Genomic DNA, 22,725 nt, shown 5'->3' on the forward strand with positions numbered 1-22,725 from the left:
AGACGGTATTACTCTCCCTGCTCTCTGTGGGTTTTGCTTCACATGGCCTAATGTTAACCTATTCTGGCCCTAAACAGCTTTAAAAGTCTGCTGTTGTGTTAAGGTAACTGTGCAGGATTATGGGGAAAAACTCATTGCTTTTTTTCTTCTTTGAATTTGAGAACAGTACATTGTGATGTGCAGAGTATATGAAGGTTTAGCTGACTTTATTTCTAAACAACATTAAAAATGAATGCAACAAAGAAATATGTACATCCACTTAATAGAAATCAGCAATGGTCTTTTCTATGGCTATAATTGTTGTTGGATTTAAGCAGTTTTTAACTTTTACCAGGATAGCCCATCTTTTTGTTTCTCTTTCACTTTCGCTCTCTCATTGCATTCCTGTCTGTGCCAGGCCTGAACCAAGTGGTGAGTGAGCAGGCGGTGGACGGTTCCAGTCCTCTAGATACCATGATTCAGAGGCTGCAGCAGGAACAGGACCAAAGACTGGGAACGAATGAGAGCTCTACCTCTGCTGCTGCAAACACCAGAGCCAGCAGAGGTAAGGCCGTGTCATTCCTGCTCTATGTGCTCAACCGCACCAAAGTAGCGAGGACATTACTCAGGGGCAATTCAGATGTTACTTTGTGAAACATAGTGAATCTTTCCAAACATTGTGACGTGTATGTGGCAAACTCCCCCAGATACTAATTACAGATAATATTTTAATTCACTAGTGATGAACTTGTATAATCAGCTGTGTGAAAAGTACACCACACAGTGCATTTGTAATAAAGTTTTATTTGTCATAGTTTGGAATTAGTTTGTTGTGAAACTGATGCAATTTTTCATGGCCAATTCACATAAAATATGTGGCTTACATAATTTCTGATTATGCCAAACAAGCATTTTGAGCAGCTCATTGAGGTTTACACAGGAAAGTTCAATAAAAGTACGTGCTGAGTAGAAAGAACTCCTCCTTACATAACACGTCTGTGTATTATTTGTGGGAGATTTGCCTTTTTGTCTTAATATCCATTAAGTGGTACTCTATACTAACACATTAGCACACACTATGATATAACGGCCTGCATGAGGCCGGCTTTGTTTACTAGCATGCTTAGCAACAACATCACAAGTGTCTTTATTGTATGCTTTGTAAATTCCATTAGGTTTTACAAATTAAAGGCTATCAGCTCAGTTTCCCTCAGTTTCCTGCTGGTTCAAATCATTGCTATTCCACTAGTCTTTCTTTGGATGTCTTTCCCAGTCACATTTAGAGCTGAAACAACTGGTCAATTAACTGATTAGTCCATCAAGACAAAAACACCAACTACTTACTTAAAATAAACCAGATATTGGTTAAGCAAAAATGCCAATTGTTTTCTGGATACAGATTCTCTAATTGGTTTTCTTATATGATGGTGAGCTGAACATTTTGAAGACATAATCTCGGACTTAAGGAAATCATAACAGAAATTGTTCGATGAGCAATCATCAAGCACTGTTTTCTCTCTTTCTGACGTCTCTTTCTGCCAGGATCGGTAGGTTCACCCACTGAGGTGCACTCTCCACCCAACGTGGGTCTGCGTCGCAGCGGGCAGATCGAGGGTGTCCGCCAGATGCACAGCAACGCCCCACGCAGCCAGATGGCCACAGAGGGCGACCTGGTGGCCTGGAGCCGCAGGGTCCTGGTCCCTGAACTGGAGGATGCCTCTGTCAGGTAACACACACCCACACACACAAACACACACACTCAACTGATTTCAAAGAAGAGGAGCCTGTTTGTGGAAGTGATAGTTGTAATGTATACCATGACTCTGTGTGTTGTTTGTGCAGGAGACAGGTGAACTGGCGTGAGGCTAAAGGGGAGGAGGAGATCAATATTTATCAGTCAGAAAGGAGGAGACGTACCATCCACTCTCTTCCCAAGGAGAGCAGGGTAAGTTAATTAACACACACATATTTATTTACTAATATTCTTATTTTACAGAAATACAGTTAATTTTCTCCCTTAATCTTCTACTTTTTGTCGAGTGTTCTTGTTTCTTGGTGAACTATTATTCTGCCATCTGTATTCATATTATCTGACTTTGTCTCGTTGCTGTCCTTCGTCCTCTGCTGTTGCAGGTTCACCTGACATCAGAGTGCGCAGTGGATGAGGGGAGGAGGAGCCAGGGTAACCACGGCTATCACACTCGTGCTGCCATGGAGGAGACGAGCCGACAGAGCGCTGAGGCAGCTGATGACGATGAAAGCACCTCAGAGGTAGATACACTACTGTTACTGCTTTGTTTGGCCATGTGTTAAATCTTTCCAGAAACTTTAAAGCACAGACTTTGTCTTTAAAAATATAGTATGTCTGTGTCGTGGTTTTATAAAAGAGGTCTCAGAGTTCTGTTCCGATGATTTTCAGTCAGTAAAGTCTTAAACTTGAGGGATGTCATTTTTCCACATTTTTGTTGCCTCATCTGACTTCTTGCAACTGCTTTTGTGCTTGTTTGTCCTCTTGTCCAGCACTATGTTGACCCTCTTAACACTTAACATTTTACTGCTCACTGTTTGGCTCCTGGATTGTTGCCTCGTCCACGCATGTATGGATATTTATAAGAATGAGGTTTTAAACTGAAAATGATATTCGTCCAGTCAAATCACCATCACCTACAACAATCATGAACTGCTACTGTGAAATATAATACAAATATGAACATGTAATATGGATTCACAGATTAGACTCCTTTGTTTTTTTAGCTTTGTGTTAATTTCCCAAAAGAACATCCTGTCATAAAAATAATCCAGTCACAAAAGAAACCTTAAAAATGTGGCACTTCCCTACCTTCAAAGTGTCATTTAGTCCAACAGTGTAATAAATCTTTGAAAAATTAATTATAACAAGAATCTAACAATGACAAATAGTTCACTTCTCAAGCATTGAAAGGTTAAACAGTAACATTCATCTCTTGTTTAGGTCCAAAACAGAAGTAAATCTTGCTAGCTGGTATAAGCACAGCACACTGCTCAGCTCTCAAATGCAACCATAGTACTGTACTTTTCTGTCCTTTCCACTGATTCTGTTTGTCTTTTGTTCATCTTTTGGTCCATGAGAGAGCTGATATAAAATGATGTGTGTTTCCAGGGAGAGGTGGAGGTCCGGCAAATCAATGGACATTCCTCAGAGGAGGAGAAGGAGGAGGAGGAAAAGGAGCCCTGGCCAGATGACCACAGTAGTTCAAGGTAAGATACATACAGTATATCAAACACATTAATCATATCAGCTATCTCCTCCAGGGCACGTGTTGCATGCAAATCAAAACCTAAACACAAGCAGATACGCCTGCGTATTTAATTGTTCTCTCTGCCTTGTATTCCCAGCGACTACTCCAGCGATTATTCTGACTGGACAGCCGATGCAGGGATCAACCTTGAGCCACCCAAAAAGAGTGTGAAAGTGAAAAAGAAAAGCAGCGGCTCTGAGGAGGATGGAGAAAAGAAGAGGGATGGGAAGAAAGAACGAAAGAAAGAGAAAACCGACAAAGATGGCGTATTACCAAAGAAGAAGAAGCCAAAGGAGAAGAGGAAGGTTTGTCATTAGTAATGTGCTGTGACAAAAATGGTCTTTTTCCCCCTTGTAGCCTCAGAAGTGAGCTTACTGTCACTGTGATTCAAAGCTATTACCCATCAGCTAGAGTTAAAACTTTTTCATATGAATGTGAAAAGGGTTCTTTTGGAATATTTTCTGCACTTTTGATGCAAAAGTGTCAGTTTTCCAAAAATGTGCGTGGACTCATTAGATTAGAATTATTAGATCTGACTACCATGTATAGGTCCTTATTTAAATTTAAGAAAAAAAAATGCTACATAATGCAAAGCCTCAAATATAAGAAGCATTACTGAGTATTTTGCTGTGTGTCACTCAGAGGACAGAGCTTCAGGATCAAGGGCTAACTCTGGAGGAGTGGCTTCCCTCTTCCTGGATCACAGACACTGTCCCTCGCAGATGTCCTTACATACCCCAGATGGGAGATGAGGTACGGGGCGGCCGTTTCTGTTACAGTGTCCTCACCACATGTGCACCACATGTCTGCTCATACCAAAACACCGGCTCATGTTTTACATAGCAACAAGACTAAAAGGTTGCACTAAATTTAGCGGCCCCATGAGGCTGTAATGCCAATTACACTCAAGGAATCACTGTCTGACAGACTGGCAATGCCATCCCCAGCAGTTGAAATTTTCTGAAAAGAAAAAATTTTAAGTAGAGTTACATTCCTGAAAAATATGCAGTGTGTATCAGAAAAATCTACAATATACATTTGTTTTGGTATATTTGTATTGATATATGAGTATGCGTGTGCAGGTCTACTACTTCAGACAGGGGCATGAAGCCTATGTGGAGATGGCCAAACAGAAAAAGATTTACAGCATCAATCCTAAGAAGCAGCCCTGGCACAAGATGGAGCTACGGGTAAGAAAACAATGTGACAAAGATGGATTGAAGACTCTCTGAAGAGAGACAGTTCTCATAAGATCCACCCACAACTGCTGATAAAAATCACAGTAGTGCCAAAATCAGAAATCAAAGCTCAGTAGGAGGGCAATACATTTTTTGCACTCGAAGTTAACAGCAATTCATTAAGAAGACAAAAGTAAAGTGGCAGTGAAAAATTGATGGATTTGTAGAACTGATAGAAGTGTAGTGAACTTCACATATCAGATCCTTTTTGGGTTCTTACATCGTGGCTGACATTTTGACAGTGTAATACTTTCAGTGACATTTGTCCTTTAAGCATGCAGAGTTTCCAAAGTAATGGCTGAAAAGAACAAAATGACACAGTCCTGCTCAGAATGCAAAGCAATTCCAAGGAATCGCTATGAAATTTCAAGGTACATCGATGTCATCATTCACTGTTGCGCACAACACAGTCTTTATTTTGCAGACCTGAATCTGGTATTTCTTCTATATCGCTTTCATGTTTGTTTTCATTCCTTTTCTGCCCTGAAAATGTAACTAAAAGAAAAATGTCTGCAGAGAACAAAGTTTCATCCCTGTGTATGAAGCTGCCTCTAAAACACGTGAAAGTAACAGCTTATGAGATTGCATTTTTTCATTTCTTTTTTACGTGTGAAGGTAGAAATAGCAATTTCTGTGCAGACAGCACTTCGTAATGCATCGCAGGCACAGTGTGCTGCATCCTTCTGAGTGTATTGCCCGTAGCGTGTGAATTGCAGTGTTCTGTACTTTTTTCTTTTTTGTAATTTGAACAAACAGGTTTAGTAGCACTGAAGTATTACTCTTTCCAGTTTCTCTTTTTTCTCAACTGATAAAGTTACTTTAGCATTGCTGGCACTCACTCTCCTAATACACAGCACTGAAAAAGTGAATTAATAAGTTAATTAATTTGCATCCTTTTTCTTTTAATTTGGTGGTGTTCAGGAGCAAGAATTGATGAAGATAGTTGGTATCAAGTACGAGGTTGGCCTGCCCACACTGTGCTGTCTGAAGCTTTCTTTCCTGGACCCTGACACTGGCAAACTGACTGGAGGATCCTTCTCTATGAAGTAAGCAGCCCAGTGAGACAGATCCTTCAACTTGTTCCTACAGTTGAATGTTTGAATGTTCACTGTGTAGAATGTTGTATGTGCAGAGTCTGACTATGCATTCCTTCTGAAAATTGTAAATTTTCTCTGTGCTCATTTAAAATCTAATTTTAAGACAAGTATGATGTGTGACATCAGACCTGGCTTGGAAGCCTATCCTGGTCCAATATTTAGCAGACACAAGTGTGATGTGGTAACTTGAAGTCTCCAGTGAGCCCACACTGAGAATGGACTTTACAGTAAAGCAGGAGAATATGCTTACACTTGTAAAATAATTTTTTTTAGCATATTCATATATCCTGGAATTTTTGATGAGGGAGAGTTAATGGGTAGTGTTTTGAGGATAATAATGCAGTATTTTTTTTTCTGTCAGGCACACATTAGAGAACTGCACTGTATGGCTTAATACAATAATAGATGTGCAGGAGATCTTTAGTTGTCCTTTTTCAGTCTGGTTTTCACCTTTTTCACAACAATTATGCAGATCATGTGTCCACGTAGTGTGAGACGATTCACACTACCCATTAAACATGACATAACAAGACTGTTTCGATGGATGACAAACTGCTACGCCACATTGCTCCAATTTATACTCTTTATAAACTTGTTTTATTTATTCCTTCATTGCTTTGCTCCAGCCTATGACTTCATGTGTACATTTTTATCTTGTTGCAGGTACCATGACATGCCTGATGTCATTGACTTCCTGGTACTGCGGCAGCAGTTTGACAATGCCAGAAAGAGGCAGTGGCGAATAGGTTAGCCAGTTGTGCCTTTGCAGTCTGACTTGGCTGAGTTTATGAGGTCAGCTGTTGTTTTTTTGTGATGATCTAAACTAACTGTGATGTGTGTATAGGTGACAGGTTTCGGTCAGTGATTGACGATGCCTGGTGGTTTGGGACCATCGAGAGCCAGGAGCCCTTCCAGCCTCAGTATCCTGACAGCCTGTTTCAGTGTTACAATGTCTGGTATGTTCACAGATTTTACTCTAAAATCGACACCCCAAGCACTACAAATCTCATTTTCACTTATTTAAAAATAAATCTGTTGTATATTCATTAATAAGGAGATCTTTTGCGTCAGATCAAGGGTTCCTAATTTCTCCCTAAGTGACATCAACAAGTAACAAGCCTGCTTAAGCCCACGTCACAAACAGTCCACAGGAAGTGCAGGATTGGGAATCAGAATTGGCATAAACAAAACCAAAATGAGTCAAGGAAATCTCCCTGGAGATGGTGAAGAAGAGGAAGTAGACTGAAGTAGAGTCATGCTGTTTGTTGTCAGATTCCAAGGTAATGATGACAATCAGAATTGCATACTTTGCAGTAGTTGCAGCATTGCAGGTTAGCGTCAGTGGTTTATTTAAATCCCTGAAATGAAACAACAAAATCTAACATATATAACTATGCCATGATAGCTATCATGACATATCAGAACATTTCTGCTACCAGACAACCAGCATATTATTACCCTCATAGTACAACATTATACAGTATATAGAGCATACTCAGCAAGGAAAACTATGATCACAACCCCGTAACGTAGCATTAAAGAAAAAAAAAATAGCCAAAAATGTAACTATTGAAGTTCTGTGAGTATGGGAAATTGTTGTGAGTTTCAAAATCAGCAATGCTGGCTACTACATTATAAAAGTGTAAAAACATTGTTCCCAATACTCCTAGTACGTTTCATGTATAGTATGGCCATTGGTTTCTTTGTGAGTCCTGGGATGAATTTGAGAGCCGACTTCAAACACTGACAAACCGTTTCATTAAAGTGTTTTACATGTACCAGGGATTTGTCTGCTTGGAGAAATTCCAGGCAAATGTAGACAAATAGCTCCTTGTGATTATGCCGCTGACACCTCCTCTCACAACACTCATTAACTGCACAAACACCTCATGGCGTGAATCACTCAAGAAACGTGATGAAGCAGTCCTGGATGACGGTTTGAATTAGATATTTACAATGACACAGAATAATAATACCCTTTGTTTTGTTATTGCTGTACTTTCATCTGCAGTGACATTCCAATTTGAAACATTAGTAAGCATATTGTCTGTTTGGGTTACTTTCTCTTGTCAGCAGTGAGTTCTCATAGTCACACATGCTTGGAAAAACCATGATAGAGAATGACATCCACTTTAGGATGTTGGTGCTTGAAATATGTCACCTGTGCAAAAGACAAAAAATTATAAACACAAAGACAGAGATGAGATGATGTTGATGATTTATATCAACACTGTCTTTCATCCAGCTGGGATAATGGAGACACAGAGAAGATGAGTCCTTGGGATATGGAGCCCATCCCTGATGATGGTAGGTCACACACAGTGTACACGCATTTAAAAATTCCTTACAAAGTCACTATTTTGATGGATTTCTATCTGTTTCCCCTTCTGTCTCCTTGTCCCTGTACAGCCACATTCCCTGATGAGTTGGGCATGAGCGTTCCACTGGCAGAAGAAGAACATAAGGAGCTGCTGTATGTCCCACTGGACGGGGAATGGGGCTGCCGCACACGCGCAGAGGAGTGTGAACGCATCATCAAAGCCATCGACCAGCTCTGCACACTCGGTATGACGTCGTCAAGTGTCTGTGAAAATAAAAGTCTCACGTCATATAAGCAGGGTTGTGAAGTTCAGCCGTGAGGGCACATTTCTCGTAAAGTGGTGGCAGAATGACCCTATGCAACATGAGTCACGTCTCTTAGCTCACCAGCATGAGCCCAGCAGAGCCACAGATCACATTTTAAAAGTAATGAGCTGCTAACACGCTTGAGCCACATATTGAGGTGCTTGCTCAAATTCCCGTTAAGTGATGTAATGTCATATTACGTGCATGCTTCATATTGCTGCAATCCTGTCAGTGGAAAGTTGGTCTGAGGGCTCCCTCTAGTGACAGTTTGGGGATTTAACGCACACAAGCACCAGCATCCAGTATAGTTCAGTCCTTCTAGATCTCTCCCTGTTACTCCTACGCCTCATGCTGCATTTGGCTTACAGGACAGGATTCATATTAACTCTTGCAGGTGCATTTTAGATTGGGTAAGAATAATCTGAATAAGTCGGAAAATCTTTACGCATGAAGTTAGCATTGCAAATGTAACATGTGACATAAGCAGGTTGCTTTATTTGGAAGGAGCTTCGTGTCATATGGACCAGATATTCACCTTTGTCTCTTACAACAGATGTGTTTCTATTAATAACCTGTCTTTCATCCACCGACCAAACTTGCCACCCGCAGATATTGCAGCACCATTTGCCTTTCCAGTGGACCTACAAGCTTACCCCACATACTGCACAGTAGTGGCCTACGTCACTGACCTCAGCACCATACGGCAAAGGCTGGTGAACCGCTTCTACAGGTACCTCTCATCAGGTTGTGTTTGATTGTGTGTACAGTGTGTGTATATGTGTTTGTGTGTGTGAGCGAGAGTATCACATTTATATTTTTATTTCCAGGCGACTGTCCTCTCTGATGTGGGAGGTTCGTTATATTGAACACAACACCCAAACGTTCAACGAGCCCGGATCATTCATTGTCACTACAGCCAAGTTTGTCTCTGACCTCATGCTGCAATTCATTAAGTGAGTATGTTGCCATGAATTCAGTCACCTGTACGTCTGTTAACAGAACGTTTATCAGATGATGTTCAGTCTTAAGCCACATCTTAAAAAAATCACTGATCAAAGTGTCAGGATAACAATTAAGATTATTTTCCATGTTGACAGACATGACGGATATAAAAGAATTTCTGTCCACTCCTCATTTTTTTTGCTTCAGGGACCAAAGTCTGACAGACATCATGCCCCTCTACAGAACTATGAAGAAGGCTGTCTTCTCCGACTCTGAAGATGAGGTGTGTTCACACATCTACATGTGTACACTGCAGTTTATCTTAAAATTGGTGTGAACATTGTGTTGTTTACCGTACTTAATGACTGATATTACATACCCACTGGGCCAAAATATTATTTATCTAATTGTATTAAAAAAATTCACTTTTACTACTCAGTTTTCTTCTTAATTCCAAGATAATACTGTGAATTGGATATTGTATATTGCATAAATTACAGCAGAGATAAGAAGTAGCAATTATATTTTTAAAATATTGCTGTTATTAGTATTAATTTCCAAATTCCATTAATTTCCAATTTCCAAGTTCCCAAATGAGTGGAAATAATGAAATGTTCTATTGTATAATACTGTATATGTTACCTTTATTGAATTCCCCTTTTCCTTTATATTTAGGATGAAGATGAGGAGGATGAAGATACCAATACTCCTGGAACATCTACACGAAACCATAAGGTAACATATCTGACAGCAACAGTGTGTTCCCACAAAACGTCAAGGTCTTACATTAGAAACTGCTCAGCTAGCACATTTACTTCTTCATAGGGTCGTCAACCCATGCGCCGCCAATTGAGAACGCGACCCCATTCATACGACCCTCATGCATGGAAGGGTCGCTGTAAGGAGCTGCTGGATCTCATCTTTCAGTGTGAAGACTCCGAGCCCTTCAGGGAACCTGTGGATCTACAGGAATACCCGGTACCTAATCAAAAACCCTTTACTGCTTTCTTTATTCAGTATTGTGTGCATGTGACCTTCCTCAGAAACATAAGGCTCTCACTAATCAGCATTTTCGTTTACCTTTTTGCGATCCTTGAATCTTGCTACACAGTCTGGCTGTGGCACAAGTGGCTGAAATTCAGTTACACAAGTACTGGTATTTGAATGCGATTGCTCAGACTGAAGAACGGACCTCTTCATTCAGCATTTGTAATGAACACCAAATGTAATGGAAAAATTGTTAAGGAGAAGCAGTGTGAACAGACTCACAGTTTCAGTTACAATTCTTGTGTACAGAAGAAGACTGGAATTCTTTTGCTGTGCATTCGGGTTTTTCCAGTCCATTCAAAGTGAAACCTCAAAACCCCCAGATCTCTTATGTCTTCACCCTCTCCCACTCTCTTCTGCTCTCCTCTTTATGTTCTCAATCTTTTGAAACCTGTAATTGAAATGTCACAACTTCCCTCCACCTCCCCCAGGACTACCTGCAAATAGTCGATTCACCGATGGACTTTGGCACTGTGCTCAACACGCTAACAGAAGGAAAGTACCAGTCTCCCATTGAGCTCTGCAAAGATGTCCGGCTCATTTTCAGCAATTCCAAAGCTTACACGCCCAGTAAGAAGTCCCGGGTGAGCCACATATATGCAATCACACACACACACACATACATGGTCTGTAAAATGTCTAGTAAACTTAATATACCTTGTAGTGCTCTCATATTTTCATGGTTTGATGAGCACATGAAGTAAAATTCAGTTGAATCAGTGCATCCTTTATGTCGTCTCCAGATCTACAGTATGAGTCTGAGGCTCTCTGCACTGTTTGAGGAGCACATCAGCTCCATCCTGACTGACTATAAGGCCATCCACGGCCTGACGGATAAACTGACCAGACAGGGCACTGACAGACAGACACGACACACTACGGACAGACAGACACGACATGCAATGAAGAGAAGAAGGAGGAGGAGCGACTCTCCAACTAGCAGCACTGCATCTAGGTACAAGAAAGGCAAAAGACATTTTATTTCTGTTTTTTTTTTCCTCTTATTACCCGTTAAGTATAATCTTTTGTATTTATTCCTCCCATTCTGCCACTAGCCCAGAGAGGAAGAGACGTGTATCATCCAGGGTGACTGGGAAAAGAGAGCCATCGCCAGCTCCTTCACGACCCTCCTCTCTGAGGCAGAGTGTCCCCCCCAAGCAGCCCCCTCAGCTGGTCAACGGGAAGGCAGACACACAGGCTACAGGGCGTACACGAAGTGCTGCACGCCATTCTGCACACACTCCACCCTCATCATCCTCCTCACATACTGCCGCTAGCAACCCACAGAGCGCAGCAGGTGAGATCATTTTTACAAGTAAATGCACACTAAGAGCAACAGCAAAATAATAGCTTGACATTTGGGGAAATACACTTTCGCTTTCTTGCTGATTGTTAGATGATAGACACCAGTCTTATATTTGTATGCCAAATATGAAACCTTCGAGAGGAACTCATTTGCTTAGTTTCCTGACAACCTCACAGTGTCAACAAAACTTCAGGAAGTTAATGCACCCAACCAGGAAATAGTCTGACACGTAGTCCCCTTTGAGACCATATAATGTTATTTTTACACTTTGGTTTTTGTATGGATTAAATAAGATAATTAGAGAGCTTTAGAGTTACTGGTAGATATATTTTGGTACCTTTAATCATGGTCATGCGTGCTCACACCTTACTCATTTAGCGGAAACAGAATTTATCCTCAGGAACTGGACCACATCTGACATGTTTTATTTACTTGTTGCATGTCTCTTTGTCATCAACAGAATCTACTCGCTCTCTGAGAGCTCATAACTCTATGACAGCTTCAACGCCACCGGCCCCCGAAAAGGTGACACCCTCTCCAGCTGTGGAAAGTAGCAGTGGAGGAAGCACGCGACGGAAACTCAAGACTCCTGTACGACACACACCTGGTAAGAGACAGTGTCACATAGAAATGACCCGGCAGTGCTGTAGGTTTATGTCTTAAGTTTAATGTCACCTTTCTACTATTGATATATATTTCTTCCTTTTGTCCTGTAAATCAATGCCCTTCCCTCTCAGATTCTCCCTCGAGTCCTTCATCTCAGGGCACAGTCCACCTGAATGGCCACAGTAGTCATGTGACCCTGGGTGTAGGGAGGAAGGGGCAGAAATCCAGAGTAGATCCACCAGTGAGTCCTCCAGAAGCCACTACCCCAGGGAGTCCTTCCAGACCCCGGGGCCGCCCTCCTGGCAAGAAGAGAGGCCGGAAGAGCAAACAGGAGCTGGAGGAAATGAAAAAAAGCGGCAGCCACAGGAGCTCCACCCCTGATGATGAGCTCGACCAATCAACGGGAGATGAAGGGGGGACGTCTTCCGCGCAGGAAACATCTGTGCTGTCGGACTCTGGTTTGGCATCAACTCCCAGACGGCGTGGGCGGCCCCGAGCGGTAAGAACTGATGAAACCACTCCTCCTGCTGAGTCACCTGAGCCCTCACCACTGAGGAGGAGCAGCAGGAGAGCCAACGAGGAGGTCACGCCTCCTCCCCCACCTGCTCTTCATAGATCCAGTCGGAAGGAGTCTCCAAAGGAGGAGGCCTGTGATGGAGCAGGAGGGTCTATGCGCACGCGTAATCAGGGCCGACGGTCTGCCTGGTACATGGAGGAGGACTCTGAGGAGGAGCAGAGGCAGCTGCTGTTTGAGGACTCATCAATCACTTTTGGCACCTCCTCAAAGGGACGCGTCCGCAAGCTGACTGAAAAGGCCAAAGCAAACCTGATAGGCTGGTAACGGAGACAACGGAGCAGACACACAGGATGTGAGGAGGAAGCTGGCTGCCATGACGAAGAAGAAATCTGACTAAGATTTCTCAGCTCATGCTTTGAAGGAGCGGGGAACTGAGTTGAGGAGGTCATGCTTGGTGTTGTATGCATTTGTTGTGCGCATATGTGTGTGTGTGTGTGTGTGGAGAGCTGCTAGTCCAGCTGCTGCTAGTCAAAGCTGTGGCCTTTGAGAGACACAACAGCGCAGTTATCTGTCCACTCCTCCTTCCTCTCAGCCCAGCGAGTACATCGTTACGCTAGCTGATGGCTTTATGACAACGCATGTTCATTGGTTCCAACTCCTCCAACATTCTTGGTCCATGTTGGATCCCACAGGAGCTCAGTGACTCCTACGCTGGTGGTCTTGTGACTGTCCTCCTGTCCCGTGAACCACTCTTCACCTCCGTCTGAACTCAAACACTGTTGGTGTCAGACTGGGCTAAACGGTAGTTGAACAGTTTTAGTACTTGAAAAAATCACAAGGAGAGCTGGATGCATCTTATCTGCTATTTTTGAGGACTTTTCAATCTCTGCTTGGTAGGTCAGTGACATTCACTGAGCTGAAATTTTTAGGTCTGTGATGGATTACAGACCATTGGCCTGATATTGTCTTTCACTTCCCCCTTTTCTTCTTTGTTCCTGCTCCTTTCCGGCTCTTTTTTATACAAATGTCCCCCCTGCTTTTTCTAAGATTTGTACGTGATGATCGGCTCTCCTTTTTCGGAAGTCTTACACATTGGCTGACCTGAGCGTGTCCGTCTGCGCTAAAATACCAAATGGTGTACCTTTGTTGGTACTGTAGATCTGTAGCTTTTGTTTACTGTTGATGTGGGTGGATGTGTGCGTGTTTTTTTTTTTTGCATGTTAATTAGAAAAAAAAATAGCTTTTTTTTCCCCTAGAAGCTGTTTTTACTGTGAGGAGGACAAAAAAGGATGCATGGGTGAAAGGGGTCAGTTATTATGTCTTGATAGATCATGTTTTAACATGTCCTCAACATTAGCAATACCTTGTGCCTTTATGTCTTTGTGTGTGTGTGTGTGTGTGTGTGTGTGATGGGGGGCACGCGTGCATGTGTGTATAAGTGTGCTTGGCCTCTGCCCTGCAAAGTACATGTGCCTGTATGTGTATGAACTATGCGAGCGTGTGTAATTGAAGGAGCGTGTGTGTTTTTATAACACAACTGAGTGTGTCATTCACTTTGAGCGTACAAACAGTGGCATACAGTTTGATCATTGTGAAACCTCTCAAAGAAATGTATTTATAGCTGTTGAAAAAAGACTTTACTGTTGTTGTAAAACCATTATTCATGTCAATATATTATCCTATAACCAACCTATTGTCAGTTTATACCTAAGGTACAGCCAGTGGAGCTTTGGGTGACTAGCTTTGAGATGCACTTACCACAGACTGGTTATCAATGCAGTTGTAGGGAGTAACCCTGTGTATTTTAAAATTGTTAAAAAAAAACAAACAACTTTTTAAATGTTGTTATGTTTCTGACCACACGCGCACACATAGACACACAATTCTGTCTCGCATGTTCAAGCACTTTCTCATGCCTGGGCGAACAGGATCGAACCAGATCGGACTAAATTTTGACGGAAAGCCGAGAGGGAGAGAGAGAGAGAGACAAGTCTTACGTTCATCTTTCTGATTGTGTGCCTTCGCTACTCTGGCATATCGACTCCTTGGTTTCTGCTTTTGGGGCCTTTTTTGGGGTGGGGTGGGGTGTACTTCCTGCTTGTCACTGGGTTCAGAGAACTGGACTTCGGGGACCGGACTGGACCTGACAGGCTCGTACGGAGGGCATATGGTAGACAGAAAGGACTGAAAAATGAATAGTCTGACTAGAGACAAATATGTCATTCTCTGTCTGTATACACAACCAATGGACTGAATTCATAAAGATGACAGCCTCCACTTTTATCATATTTCTGTTTTCACCCCAGCACAGAGCAACTGGTTGCCAAAATCAGCCACTTGTGTCATTTGTTTGATTGGGGAGAACTGGACAGTAGCATCTATATACACCGTGTTCATTTCATAGGTTGTTCTTGTCACATATAATAGAACATATATCTCATCTGTTCATCATTGTTTTGTTTTTTATTGTTATGGATTTGTCGATGCCAAATTCTGTCTTTGGGCACTGAAGTTTTAGAACATGGCTTTTGAATGTGTTTATTTTCTGCAACAGCAGTTTTACTGTCTCCACAGTTAGTGTGATGTGAGCTCGCGTACATATAATGTGTCAGCTGTTTTCTGTCTGTGTCCCTCCCGTACAGGACAACATCTCAGCGGCTAGATCTGTGGAGCTAGAATGGGTCGTACTTCCTTGCGCTTATTTGAGGATACAGTTAACAACGACAGTTTGTCTTATATTTACTTCACAAAAGATTTGTTTATATTGTGTATTTCAAGAGATTTATTTCAGCCTAAAACACTGACACCTTCCTCCACAAATAACTGTTGGTATAAAAGTAATTATTATTGTTGAGTTTTATATTAAAGATAGGAAACTAATCACCTTTGCTCACAAAGCTATGCATTTTGTGGGTAAAGATAAATTCTTCATAGGCACCTAAAGGTTTGGGATTTTTTTTTCTCAGTCACAAATAATCATATTTACATAGAGGCACAGATTATCATGAGTAGAGTGTGGAAATAAAATTTTAAATTCCAGTCCTTTTGAACTCGGAGGTGTGAGCTCACTTTTTAACATGATGTTTACACAAGCCAACTAAAAAACACAGAACTTGAGAATCCCAGGTGTTTGCTGGGCCTTGCCGTTGATATGCCCATTTTGAATCGGGAATGATCGGTGGCTAACCTTGCCTTTGGTCTGTCACACAGCAGCCATTGTATCCCCCATCTGTAAGGGGACAGGCAGGGATGTTCGTTAGTCCAGTCGAAGTGGGAATGGAGCTGTCATATCAAAGTTGACATCAGATTTGTTTATTTTGCTGTTGCCCCCTCCTCGGCAGATCACCTGCTCTGTCTGTATTTAACAAATTTGTCAAGTTAAAAGAGCTGATTTAGTATTGCTGGTCAGGTTACATTAACTGCGTTAATAATAATGTACAACTTCTAATCGTTTCATAGGGGCCTTAAAAGCAAGTCACTGGTTTATAAACAAGAACAGTTGTATTCATTCATTCCCATTTTTAGTTCAGACCATCCACATCTGTCCCCAGTGCTTCAGAGGGTGGATTTAAGTTGATTTTTATTGAGAGGTTCTGAATCATTGATTCAGCAGCAGTTCAAACCAGCCCTCTTCCTGTACGGGAACCCCGCACTGCAGTTTGGAGCTCGTGTACACACAACATTTACCACAGGCCTGTGTTAAAGTGTGGCAGAGTTGTGCTGTTTGTGGTACCTGACCAGACATCAGTGTTTGGTCAGAGGTTAAAGGTGTGTGTGTGTGTGTGTGTGTGCGTGCGTGTGTGTGTAAAATAGCTGCATGTGAGCCACCAGTGGGCGTGGGATGGGAAAGAACAGAACGGGAAGGGGGTCTGTTTCATGTGAACTGATTGAAGAGGATGTCTTTGTTAGTTTGGATACTTTTTTATATATATAAAGGAATTAATGCAAAAAAAGCATAAGGATAGAATGTATGTGTAGGGGAGTACTGCTGTCCTGTTAGTTCATACCAATATTTTAAGTAAATAAACAGTTGTGTTTCCATATGCACTTTTACTTCCTGTTGTTTGTTGGTATCTATGTGTGTGTGTGTGTACACATATACATATATATGTGTGTGTATATTGAATCGAAAATCCCTTCTTGTCCGTAGGTTGTGTTTTTTTGTTTGTTTGTTTTTTGGTTTAAATCCTTTTTCATCATATTAAGGGGTTCACGGCTCACAGAATGTGAGGTCTTTTTCAAAATAAAAGCATATGTTTTATTTCTGGTTGATTTATTTGATATCAAAAATGAAAAAAAAAAATATGGTAGTACACAACCTATTAAAAATAATACGACGGAGACAGTTCAGTCAGGTCTGTACAGGCAGTTGCACACATGCTGACTGAATGAAAAACTCTCCCACCTTGCGTTGCCACAACGTAACTGCCGGAAGAACGACTTCCCCGTCCGAGGCAAACGAGCTCGGCTCTTCCTGACGTGGCTAGCCGCTAAAGGTCCGCCGGTTTGTGCGTGGGCTGTGGCGATTGGGCAGACTACCTGTGTGACTTTTACGAAACATGTAAATATACAGGTGGTTGAGGCATGGGAGAGCATATGATTTGTGTAAATAAAACAGAAGTGAAACCGTGTCACACTGCTCTGGTTTCAAGCCACAAAACAGACTCTCAAACGCAATGTTTGGCAGATAGATGAAGAAAACCCTTTGGATTTTAATACGAGGTAAGCGTCACAATCACTAATAATACCAATTTGACAATTACGCCGTTTTAACTAGCATATCCGAGAAGTTTCTGCAGCGCCATATTTTGTAGCACACCTAAGTTTTAGCGTACTTCCCCTAAGTTGAGGTCGAGCCACACTAGCATTATGCCCGTCAACATAAGAACTAAAACAAAAAACGTGGTCCAGAAGTGTCATTTCACTACATAAGGGGCTCTGTACCGGAACTTAAAGGCTCTTTGTGTCATTTCTTTTACAGACATGGCTTCCACGTCGACTTTGGACTGATTTCGATTTGGTTCCCACACGTTCCACATCCACCTGACGCGCGTTTCCATCCCCAGGTGACAGCTGCGCGATCATGCCTCAGCTGACGGCCGCCGCGACGCTGCAGCTCGCGCTGCTGCTCTCCGCTGTTCCCGCGCAGTACTTCATCTCCCGCTGGAGCGGCTCCACGGCGGCGCAGCGCTACCACTCGACCGCACGGTAGGATCCCTGTGTAAAGGTGCTGTTCCTGCCCTTACATGCGTCAGTGCAGGGTGTATGCACTTTGTATTAAAGGGAGAAAGTCTTTGGAATTGCGGGTGAATCGTTCAATAAATGGCGTTTGAAATTATTCGTATGCATTATTGTCCCTATGCGTCCCTAAAGGAATTATACAGTGCGTTTGTCTAGAATTAATCAATAACTGTGGTGTTTCAGGTTGCTTAGAATTTGGAAAGAGTGGAGAACATCTTACCTCAATGGCACTGCTTGGATGGACTGGGCAAGCCAGCAGGTATCCAAAGTCCAGTGAGTATGGGACTTTTGTGGTTAAAAAGAAGACCGTGGTTGATTGAATCACACTCTTGTTTTGACATCCAAAGGCACTATGCTCATTTGTATGATCAATTACCATCCTATAAAACATATCTCCACTTTAAAAGTGATTTCTAATGTTTCAGGTTCTGGTGGCAACAATGAAATGCACCCAGCCCGGTCACTTAAATGACATTATTTTTGCTTTCCAAAGGTCTTGGGTTGGCTTGGGGCAGGAGGACCAGCTGGCACAATCATTTGCCATAGAGTCCATGCTTTTTGACAATGACGAGGGATTCTTTGGAGGTTTGTGAGTATTTTTCAGAAAGACAGATTAGTTTTTTACATTGTTATCTGTATTTTAACCCACGTCTCCTGTCACTCTCTTGCTTCTGTCTTTATGTTGTTGATCCTGTGTTAATCATGTGGGCTGCGTACAACTGCTGACTACACTCACCTCTTTTAGGTTCTTACAAAAACCGAACTGTGTGAAAATTAAATATTTGTAGTGGGTTTTTTTTGCATATTTTCAGTAGGTTCTCAGTTAATTTACAATAAAAAAAGCAAGTAAAATTTATTGAGTTTGAACCATATGCTCATCTGCAGTGTGTCATGAAGATTAGACTGACAGACTTATGTTGCTTTTTTTTTTTCCTGTGAATAAGCAGCAGACTCTATCAGAATGCAACACAGAATTCTCTCGTTTGTCTTCCTGCAGCCTCCAAGACAGCGCGCAGCCCTCGTCCTCCGTATGTGTTTCTGCGGGTTGGAGAGGTGGTGATAGAGAGGAAGGGCCATATGGTTGGGGTGGTGGTGAGCTGGGACCCTGAGCTGCGAGCCCCTCAGGAGTGGATCAACAGGATGTATTCCAGCTCTGAGGTTAGCAGCCACAACTCTACACACCACTCCTGCTTCTTATCTTTCTGTTTCACAAACTCATGGACATTTTCTAATTGAAACAAGTAACGGAAAGTTAAACATTAGCCAGCTCTGTCACTTCTGTGACTCCATATATTTGCGTGCAGGTCAAAGCGGAGAATACACCTCATTATAAAGTGCTGTTCAGCGGGCCTGGACCCTCCTCTGTGTTAGTTGGATACTTGCCTCAGACACAGCTTGAGCGCATCACTGGGATGAGGGTATGTATTTAAAATCCCGCCACGTAAACACACGCAATTGCACGCATTCAGTACATCTCAGACTCACTGTTGGGTGTTTCTAGCCGGACATTCCCACCTTGGAGAATTACTTCACACATTTTGATGGGGAGCGGTTCGTCATGCAGCCCTGGCTCAGAGAGCTCTACCCCGAGGATGCGAATGAGGATGTCTGACTGCTTGGCTTTAACGTGTTTACTGTTGAAGTAATGCCTTGGTAGTCATAAAAGCCAAGATTTGAGTAGATCAAAGATAATTTTCAAATCCCTCCTTGCTGGACTTCGATGTGAGGGCATCTTTTGCTGATTTGGAGTAACAGCTCCTAGCTCTCCAACTTTTGTTTGTTTGAGATGTAAATATATACAGTATTATAATTTCATGTGCCAAAATGAAGTAAAGAGTAAAAACAGATAAACATTTAACGAAACATTGGAGTGCTCTTTAAAGACAGGTTTGAATGATTAGAGCTAAGTTAAATGATAATGAACGCTTGAAATTACTGCTTATTACATCTGTGTAGTTTGTGTGTTTTGCTGAGGTGGAAGAAATCTTGGAAAAGTGCACTTTCATTCAGCCATGACAACCCAGCAATAAAATACTTAAAACTGTGACAATGTGCTCTTCGGTTTTAATGTGTCCGTGACAAATGTCTTCAGAGTGCTTCTCCAGTGAGCCTGAAGGACACAGACACCCGTGAGGTGACTGCAACTGTGGGTCTACAAAAAAAAGTCAGAAAAGAGCGCAGCACCTTGCTCTGTGCCTCCATCATCCTCATCCTCATTCCTCCGCTCCCTTGTATCCTCCTCACTGATCAGTAGCAGAAACTGCCGACCTCGCAGGTCTTCTGCTGCGCATTCTGAACTGCTGACGCACATGCTTGATGCCCAGAGACTCACAGATAAATACACGGCATTGTAATTACTGCATTTCATCAAAATAAGGAGGAGTCCATCCGGATGTTACAGTGCTTTTGGGATGTGTGATTTTTTTTTTTTTTTTTTAATAACTGACTTGACTCAGGCATTCAGTGCTGTGATAGAACTGTGGTCTTCCCACGTACACAACACTATCCGGCATCTGCAACAGTAATCTGTATACTTCCAAATCTGAGAAAGTGACCACAGCCTTTGGGAATACTTTGTTTCATTGTAATACCCAGCACAATGCACATGTGTGTTGTAGTGTATGTGAAAGATGAACAGCATGAATATCGTTATTGTTTGACCAAACACTCCACCTCGGCTTTCAGGCAGTACTCGTCTCCCTCTTCATGCATAAGCTGCCTCACTAAGATGCAGTTCATGTCGCTGATGCCATAATGTCTAAGCACAATGAATGAGTGACAAAAAATATTTCAATACCGCAAGCAAAGTGAAATTAAGTACCTTAAAGTAAGCAGTGAGCATAGAAACAGAAAATATGGTAGACAAGAGAGCTCAACTCACTGCAACTGAAGAAAACGTGACACAAGCAATTCCACATCTTTATCAGTTTGGCAATGTGTGCACTACAGACAGCTCAAACAGGCAGCTGGCTTCAGCAGCAGGATGAGTCCCAAACGGCTGCGAACTGCAGGCGATAACAGTCGTGTCCCAGCCGGGTCCATCACTTTGCTGTCCCCTTCACTTGTGTTATGAGAATTTCCAGTATGTTTGTCTATTTAGTTGTATTGTGTGTGTTTGTAGTGCACATGCTGTCAAAGTGATGAAGATTTCCTTTATTTGCTTGTATTTTTGTCTGTTTGCTTTGTGTTTTCTTAAAGGTATGTTATGCAGGATTTATATATATATATATATATATATATATATATATATATATATATATATATATATATATATATATATATATAAAACCACAACAAAAAACAATGCTTAGACACATGAAATAAAAAACATCCCTCAGTCATGGCTTAGGACTTAGGACCTTACTTCTATATTCCTAATAGTAGTAATTCTAGCAACTCGCCTAGTTTTTTTTAACAAGTTTTTTAAGCATTAATGAGATGTTCTGTCATTCTGTCAATAATCATGGCAGACATTTTGAATTGTACTAGCAGCAAAAATACTAGCATAAATAATAGCATAAAGGTCTGTGTTGAGCTCAAGGTTTTTCATTGGTATAGAAAATGTACAAAAGGATTATATGCTTCCTTAATATCTTTTAGTACATTGCAGGATTGCGGGGATCAGCATCTCTGTTTGGTCAGCAGATGGCAACAAAGTATAACATAATGGCATAGTATGAAGTATTTCACAGCATAGTCTTCAGAAGTCTAGATACTTTTGAAGTATTTTCTTATTTAAGATCTAAAAAGCCTCCTACCAGTTTTGAGTAGTTCTAACAAATATTTAAGTGCCTCCCTTGGAGGAGGGGGCTAATAATAATAATAACAATTGAAAACTGTATTTATTTACTGTGTGTTATATTGCAATTTTCAATTACTAACAAATGCGTAAATAGGTCAACGTTATATTTAATTAATATAGTTTCCTCACATTAGTTTAAGTGTTTGAGTCAGAAGACCTTTTATGGACTTAAGTATTTAGATAATAACAATCACAATATCCTAAAAGAAATAGAAAAGAGAAACATACCATAACAAAATAATCCAAATTTAGGTTTTCAGTGTATGTGAAATTGGTAAAGAAAATATTATTTTGCATAAAGATTGCATTGTGCTTAATGTATCTCTTTGGAAGCACATTAAACAGCAGTCTCACTCCATGTACTGTAGACCGATTATGTGCCCTCTTCTTTTATTTGGGAGCAGCAGAGATTTGATCCAATTCTGGACCCGTTTTTTTTTTTTAACAACAAAGTTTGTTTGGTTTCCCTGGAGTATTAAGCTGTGAAATGGGCTTTATAATCACAACCTAAAAATACAAGGCCATATTTGTTGTTGTTGTCTCTGGTTTCACCGGTCCCCCGTTACGCTCTGTGAAACTCTAGATCTGATGAGCAGCTCCAGCCAAGAAAGATGCAGTGCTCTACACCGGGCTATTTTCATATGAGAGAGAATGAGGAAGAGAGGGCACCCTTTACTGTTACATTTTCATGGACGTCCAGAGCATTTTCTTTGAGGAGCCTGCAGACTATTTTCACCCACTTCCTATCTATCTGTTGCTCTAATCATTCAGATTTTTTCTGACTCTGCTGTCTCTTTTTAGAGCAATATATCTGGTTGTTGTGATGTTGTGGGTAAATGAAAGTGGCGGTAAATTATTTGTTCAGTTGGCCAAAGTCATAAGGTTACCGTTCATAAGAATCCATTGTGCTCTTAACAGCATCCGCCCCCCACCCCGATGTTTATATAACTCCCATCATTTTAATAGTATTTACTGTGATGCCTGCCAGTTAAGTTATGTTTTTAAAGATTTGTTTAAACCAAAAGAAAGGGTTGATTGCATAAATAA

General features: G+C 41.5%; 2 protein-coding genes across 2 annotated transcripts in view; both read left to right on the forward strand.

The window, feature by feature from the left end:
• The window catches only part of LOC124050230 (pleckstrin homology domain interacting protein), a 32,959-nt gene extending 16,271 nt beyond the window's left edge, over positions 1–16,688 (forward strand). The window contains exons 18-40 of the mRNA XM_046372544.1: positions 398–544; positions 1,522–1,705; positions 1,822–1,924; positions 2,113–2,250; positions 3,119–3,216; positions 3,355–3,562; positions 3,900–4,010; positions 4,340–4,447; positions 5,417–5,541; positions 6,256–6,338; positions 6,437–6,548; positions 7,838–7,899; positions 8,002–8,157; positions 8,827–8,947; positions 9,045–9,170; positions 9,367–9,442; positions 9,835–9,894; positions 9,985–10,137; positions 10,638–10,790; positions 10,950–11,161; positions 11,262–11,503; positions 11,973–12,119; positions 12,250–16,688. Coding sequence (XP_046228500.1) covers positions 398–544; positions 1,522–1,705; positions 1,822–1,924; positions 2,113–2,250; positions 3,119–3,216; positions 3,355–3,562; positions 3,900–4,010; positions 4,340–4,447; positions 5,417–5,541; positions 6,256–6,338; positions 6,437–6,548; positions 7,838–7,899; positions 8,002–8,157; positions 8,827–8,947; positions 9,045–9,170; positions 9,367–9,442; positions 9,835–9,894; positions 9,985–10,137; positions 10,638–10,790; positions 10,950–11,161; positions 11,262–11,503; positions 11,973–12,119; positions 12,250–12,959 — 3,635 coding nt within the window. The 3' untranslated portion in view covers positions 12,960–16,688. The remainder of the gene's footprint in view (positions 1–397; positions 545–1,521; positions 1,706–1,821; positions 1,925–2,112; positions 2,251–3,118; positions 3,217–3,354; positions 3,563–3,899; positions 4,011–4,339; positions 4,448–5,416; positions 5,542–6,255; positions 6,339–6,436; positions 6,549–7,837; positions 7,900–8,001; positions 8,158–8,826; positions 8,948–9,044; positions 9,171–9,366; positions 9,443–9,834; positions 9,895–9,984; positions 10,138–10,637; positions 10,791–10,949; positions 11,162–11,261; positions 11,504–11,972; positions 12,120–12,249) is intronic.
• A 349-nt stretch (positions 16,689–17,037) lies between these two features.
• Positions 17,038–19,923, forward strand: si:dkey-261l7.2 (uncharacterized protein LOC569751 homolog). Its single transcript, XM_046372545.1, has 7 exons — positions 17,038–17,357; positions 17,617–17,843; positions 18,060–18,149; positions 18,370–18,461; positions 18,874–19,034; positions 19,181–19,294; positions 19,378–19,923. The coding sequence occupies exons 2-7, from the start codon at positions 17,719–17,721 to the stop codon at positions 19,486–19,488; spliced, it is 693 nt and encodes a 230-aa protein (XP_046228501.1). The 5' UTR covers positions 17,038–17,357; positions 17,617–17,718; the 3' UTR covers positions 19,489–19,923.
• The last annotated feature ends 2,802 nt before the right edge of the window (positions 19,924–22,725 follow it).

The sequence above is a fragment of the Scatophagus argus genome, chromosome 19, assembly GCF_020382885.2.
Source record: "Scatophagus argus isolate fScaArg1 chromosome 19, fScaArg1.pri, whole genome shotgun sequence".
Classification (NCBI taxonomy): Eukaryota; Metazoa; Chordata; class Actinopteri; family Scatophagidae; genus Scatophagus; species Scatophagus argus.

Bases quoted from the DNA above. Each gene is read 5' to 3' on its own strand.
- si:dkey-261l7.2 (XM_046372545.1), top strand. From the start codon at position 17,719: ATGCCTCAGCTGACGGCCGCCGCGACGCTGCAGCTCGCGCTGCTGCTC. The intron at 17,844-18,059 runs GTAGGATCCCTG...GTGGTGTTTCAG, and splicing joins CGCTACCACTCGACCGCACG to GTTGCTTAGAATTTGGAAAG. The intron at 19,035-19,180 runs GTTAGCAGCCAC...ATTTGCGTGCAG, and splicing joins GGATGTATTCCAGCTCTGAG to GTCAAAGCGGAGAATACACC.